This window comes from Coffea eugenioides, chromosome 9 (assembly GCF_003713205.1).
Source record: "Coffea eugenioides isolate CCC68of chromosome 9, Ceug_1.0, whole genome shotgun sequence".
In the NCBI taxonomy this organism is placed as follows: domain Eukaryota; kingdom Viridiplantae; phylum Streptophyta; class Magnoliopsida; order Gentianales; family Rubiaceae; genus Coffea; species Coffea eugenioides.
The window spans coordinates 8,265,423-8,271,517 of record NC_040043.1 but is presented as its reverse complement, the minus strand read 5'-3'; the positions used below and the strand labels follow the sequence as shown (position 1 = coordinate 8,271,517).

Sequence of the window (6,095 nt, the reverse complement as noted above, 5' to 3'; positions counted from 1 at the left end):
CCTGCTAACATATGCGACAACCTTCCAAATCTAAAAGAGCTCGATCTGTATGTGAATCGATTGAGTGGCCAAATGTTATCAGGTTTATCAAACTGCTCCGGACTCAAGTCGTTAGATTTGTCACTCAACCAGTTCAATGGTTACATACCAAAAGCGGTGGGGAACCTGAAAATGCTTGAGGAGCTACATCTCGGTGATAACAATTTGGAAGGTTACTTTCTTGGTTTCTTATTCTTTATTCAGTTCCATATTTACATTTTGTCACTCTACAATTATCTTAATTTCTTGTGCTGCAATCTCTTGATATTTGGGCCTTTAAACATTTATTTCAAATTAAAGAGATTTAGGTGATCTTCTAAAACGAAACTCTGAATCTACCCACGAAAGCAGCAACACGGTTCTATGCCACCCACAATCTTCAAAATCTCCACACTGGAATTTGTTGATTTTGCAGAATAACAATTATCTGGTAATATTCCTACTGATATATGCCACAGTATTCCAAAGAAGTTGGATATTTGAAAATGCTTCAGTATCTATATCCTGGCATTAACAATTCGAAAGGTTACTTTCTTGGTTTGTTATTCTTTGGTTTGGTTGCATAGTTTGACGTTTGTTTTCAATTGCAGTTTACCGTAATAATATAATATATTATTTTTGTGCTACTTTAGTTTTGACTATTAAATGGTTACTGAATTTCAAAATTGGCTTGCTAAGTTTTGGCGTTACTTGCGGTTCACCCAACTGACTGCGAACCTTATTGCATTTTTGTCCCTTTGAAAAGTTTCATAGGCAGTTTACTTCCTCTTCATATTTCTCGTCAAAATTTCTCTTGCTTTTAATTACTTCTATTTTTCTCTTTGCCTCCTCTTTTTCCCCTTTAATTCTTTTGTCTCTTTTAGTTTTCCAATTAATTTTCTTCATTTTCCCCTCTCTCTTGCCACTTGTAATCAATATATAATGGTCAATCATTGATTAATCACAATTTTATTTTTGTAGATATGCCTGAATAATTTAGCTTCTGTATTAAAAATGATTGTAACACAAGAAAGAAACAAATTACATATCCTATATTATAACTTGGAGATTTTAATTACTAATAGTAATAATGAATAAATAAAAAACTTATGAAAAAAATAAAAAGAGTGGACTAAAGAATAATAAAAAAGCTAAAATTCCATAAAATAATAAGATATATGTTGCTTGTATAATAAAGCACATTTAACTTAGAGATCATATTTATTTTGGCACATGTGGATCAATAAGAGGTTGATTAATCAATTTTTAACGGTAAGAAATTGCTCAGTAATGGCAAGAGAGAAATGAAAAATTGCAAGAAAAAGAAGAGAAAAAGAAATAAAATGAAAAAGAAGAATAAAAACAAAAACAAAAATAAGTAGAATAGCAAGGGACTAAAAGAAATGTAATATAAGGGTATAATTGTCTTTTTAATTGAACCACAAGCAAGGGACTAAAAGTAAATCAAAATTAATGCTTATTTGTAAACCATAGCTGATACCAAAAATCAGGGAGGAATTATGTATTTATAATTAAAATTATTCTTTATGTATTGCGCTATTTAAATTTTGTCACAGTACAATCGTAATTCTAAGGTATAAAGAATTGTGCCTTGTAAACATTTATCTCTGATTTCGGGCCCAAAAAAATATACATTTAGGTTACTTTCTTGTTTTCTTATTCTTTATTCAGTTCCATTTTTACATTTTGTCACTGTACAATTATCTTAATTTCTTGTGCTACAGTCTCTTGATCTTTGGCCCTTTAAACATTTATTTAAAATTAAAGAGATTTAGGTGTTTAGGTTATCTTCTGAAACGAAATTCTGAATCTACCCACGAAAGCAGCAACACGGTTCTATGCCACCCACAATCTTCAAAACCTCCACATCGGAATTTGTTGATTTTGCAGAATAACAATTCTCTGGTAATATTCCTACTGATATATGCCACAGTATTCCAAATGTAAAAGAGCTCTATCGCCTTTGGAATCAGTTGAATGGTCAACTAGTAGCAGGTTCAACAAAATGCTCGGTTCAACAAAATGCTCTATCGACTTGGGGTATTGTGTTTGGTCATTCAACCAGTTCAACGGATACATACCAAAAAGAAGTTGGAAATTTGAAAATGCTTCAGTATCTATATCTTGGCACTAACAATTCGAGGGAGGGGGGGCTGGGGTGGTTGCCTTAGAAGGGTATAATTGTCTTTTTAATTGAACCACTAGCAAGGGACCAAAAGTAAATCAAAATTAATGCTAAGGTAAACCATAGCTGATACCAAACATCAGGGAGGAATTATGTATTTATAATTAAAATTATTCTTTATGTATTGCACAATTTAAATTTTGTCACAGTACAATCGTAATTCTTGTGCTACAAATCTCTTTGATTTCGGGCCCACAAAAAAAGGCATACATTTAGTTCTAACGAATTGGTGGTCATTCCTCCAAGTTTCGCAGGTAGCATTCCGGAAGAGATAGGCAATCTCCAGAGCTTGAGGGTCTTGTCCATAGAAAACAGCAATTTGAGTGGATCAATACCCAGGGAAATTGGAAACCTAACTATGCTTGAAGAAGTAGATTTTTCTTTCAACCACATTACAGGTAACAAAGTGGTGAGAAGTTTCTAAATTCTGCTGGTTCTATTAACAATTGTTAGCAGATTGGTGGGACAAATATATATATATATATATATATATATATATATATATATATATATGCTTGAATTAAAAAATTTGTTAAGTGGGTGGTTTTATTAGGCCTTAATTTTAACTTGGAGGGGCAAACTGACATGAAATTAATGAACTTCAAGTTGCCAAAAATCCCTTTTTTTATTTTTTTTTTGAATTTTGTCAATTTTAGATATACAATTTTTATCGGTGGAATTATATAACATGTTCCTGAATTTGGAAGTTTATATCTACAGATAAACTTTTTCGAAAAATTCCTCGCTTTAAATTCTTTACGTAGGGATCAACAAACTCAATGGGCAAATACCAAGGGGGGATGGAAATTTGTAATCTTACTATGCTTAAGAAGCTGTATCTAGATAATAGCTAATTTGACAAGTATATATGTTAATTTTCAATGAGTTGTAGTCCTAAATTTGGTGCAACTTTTGGAGTATATTTAAATGAGATTGGTTTTTGTTCATGCATCAACAGGTTCGATTCCAAACGAGATTGGCAACTTGCTCAAATTGGAAAGCCTTGGCTTGGGTGAGAATAGCTTAAGTGGTTCAATACCGGTTGGAATCTTCAACATCTCAACTCTGAGGGAACTCTACCTTGCTGACAATCATTTATCAGGCGTTCTTCCATCAAATATGTGCCATGGCCTACACAATTTGGAATACATTGATCTTTCTTTGAATAACTTCAGTGGAGCCATACCTGCCTCTATCTCAAATTGTTCGAAACTAACTGGAATATATCTTGGTGATAACAAATTCAACGGTCCAATTCCCAATTCCCTTGGAAATTTGAGACGTCTCGAAGTTCTATATCTGTCTGCTAACAATTTGACGAGTGAATGTTCATCCCCAGAATTGGGCCTCTTCACTTCCCTCACAGATTGCATCTCTTTAAGGGATATCCGGGTAGAAGACAATCCGTTAAATGGGGTTCTTCCGAGATCCATCGGGAATCTTTCTATTTCTGTTAAATGGCTGATTGTAGGGAACTGTGGACTTAGGGGGAACATTCCAGACAGCATTGGAAACTTGAGCAATTTAGTTTTTTTAGGTCTACGTGACAATAGTTGGACTGGATCAATTCCAACTTCGATATGGGGTTTGCAAAAGCTTCGGTATTTGAATCTTATCAATATTTCCCTCACTGGTCCGCTCGCTCATGGTCTCTGTGGTTTGCAGAGTTTGGAGTATTTATACCTAAGTCAAAATCAGATTAGCGGTTCAATTCCAGGATGCTTCAATAATCTTACATCTTTGAAATATCTTAACATTGCTTTCAATAGATTAACCTTTACTCTGCCAATGAGCTTGTGGGATCTTAAAGGTCTCAAGTGGGTCAACTTGTCGTCGAATTTATTGAGAGGACCTTTGGCTCCAGAGATGGGAGAATTAAAGAATTTGACAAGGTTAGACTTGTCAAATAATCAGTTTTCAGGCAAAATCCCCGGCACCATTTGGAGTTTAGAGAATTTGGACCACCTTTCTTTAGCAAACAACAGCTTGCAAGGATCAATTCCGGACAACTTTTGAATTGATACCTTTGAATTTGGGACTAAAAAACTGGCCCATTACAGAGTAACTTCTCTTGTTGGATCCCCAATATACTTAAATGTTCACTTTTAAGGAATTAAGCAGTGGCTAATGTATTCTTGCACCGTAATAAATTAAGGCTTGTGTAGACTTTCTTGGGTCCAATATACCCGGCTATTCCAAACAATAAAATCAAGCACAATAATGGTGCATATGCATATACTTATTGTGCCACAACTATTCTGATTTTTTAAAAAAAAAAAAAAATTCAATTAGGATGTGAAAGTTTCTCCTAACTAACAAAAGATATAAAGAAAATAAATGTTTATGGTTACAATGTTAGCCCATGCAGCAAATGATTGACACCGATTCACTTGTTCTTCCCGCTTGAAGTTCGTGTCTATTAATTTAAGTACGCGTGAAATAAAAAGTGGAAAAATAGTAAGTGAGCCATCAATATTTGTTTTTGGTCCTTTAAACATTATTTTGTCTAGGACTTTTTGCGCCTTTCTTAAAGGCTTGGAGGTGGCAAAGGTGAAGTACATTAATATCAGTACAAAAATAAAATCTATATACAGTTGACAGTAATATATTTTATAGTACTGTAGGGAAACTGCCAATTGAGCTCATGTAATTGAAGCTCTCTTTGTTCGGTCATTACCAATTGAGTAACCCCTCGAGAGTTGTCAAGGATAAACTTTATTAGGACACCCAACAATTTACACATTTTTTTTTTGTTTTAAAAGATACGTTGATATACATAATATTGTTGGTCGTACAATTTTGTTTAACTCATCTGTAATTTTATATTTTGTTTAGAACGCTTTTTGGGTTTCTTTTAATGTCATCCGCGAGTGAACTTACACACCACTCTAACCAACATATTGCTTTTCATCGAATCACTAATTGAGCAATTGATTGATAAGACTCAACATTTTTGCAGGTTAGTATGTTTGCTATGATTAAGCGATTACATGAACACTGAAAATTCTCGACTTGTGATTTTGCTGCCATCACTTTTTGTATTATGGAAATAGAAAGTGGACAACTAGAGAAGCCAATAAAGTGTTTCTAATGCTATATAATATCAACAATTCATTCCTTGACTTATTTTTAAACCTTCCCGTTTTTATTTTTATTTTTTTTGAAGCATAACCTTCCCCTTTTTATCATTTTTCGTATTCTATAGTCTCGTAATGTTGTTCATTTATTTCTTGAAATGAATCTGGCCCAATTTATCTGCAGGTGCATTGGTGGGTGAGGGTAGAGAAGCTTATGTCTTGACCCAAAAGTATTTGTCTTGCTGGATCAAGGCTAGATTTCGTCTCAAAACAACACCCAGGCCGACAAATAATTAGTCATCTGGCCTTAGTATGTAAATACAGCCCAGGCCCAGCAGCATGACACAGGGCCATCATTTCGATGAATACAGCATTGCATGCATTAGTATTATTTTGTGCAAACGAAAACAAGAAACTTATTACAAATATTTTACTGATAACAAAGATATCACTTGCAATGATTATGCCAAAAAGCTTGCCAACAACAATCAATGAACACATTTTCAGTTCCAGCCTTCTGTCTAAATTAATATTTCTATCTACAAATTTTCATTTCGAGTTGACTAAAGTCAACCATGGACAGAATTCAACCTTAAGCATAGAGTGTTTGGACAGTGAAATTATCCTCAAACACATTTCTCAACCCACCTTTTTATATTTTCAATCACCTTTTTATTTCACATATATCACATCGATGGCTCCGTTTGGATTGCATTTTTCTGAATTTTTTGTAAAAAAATTACTGTAACAATTTGATATATGTGAGATAAAAAGATTGTTAGAAAATATATACA

The 6,095-nt window shown here is 33.6% G+C and overlaps 1 protein-coding gene across 2 annotated transcripts; it reads left to right on the top strand.

Annotated features, from left to right (window-relative positions):
* Positions 1 to 6: 6 nt before the first annotated feature.
* On the top strand, positions 7 to 4,377 carry LOC113781915 (receptor kinase-like protein Xa21). 2 transcript variants are annotated; one of them, XM_027327782.1, is made up of 3 exons: positions 7 to 211; positions 2,479 to 2,622; positions 3,183 to 4,377. In XM_027327782.1, the coding sequence occupies exons 1-3, from the start codon at positions 73 to 75 to the stop codon at positions 4,238 to 4,240; spliced, it is 1,341 nt and encodes a 446-aa protein (XP_027183583.1). In that variant the 5' UTR covers positions 7 to 72; the 3' UTR covers positions 4,241 to 4,377. The 2 variants fall into 2 exon arrangements, with proteins under 2 accessions (XP_027183583.1, XP_027183584.1); XM_027327783.1 differs by lacking the exon at positions 2,479 to 2,622.
* Positions 4,378 to 6,095: the final 1,718 nt, after the last annotated feature.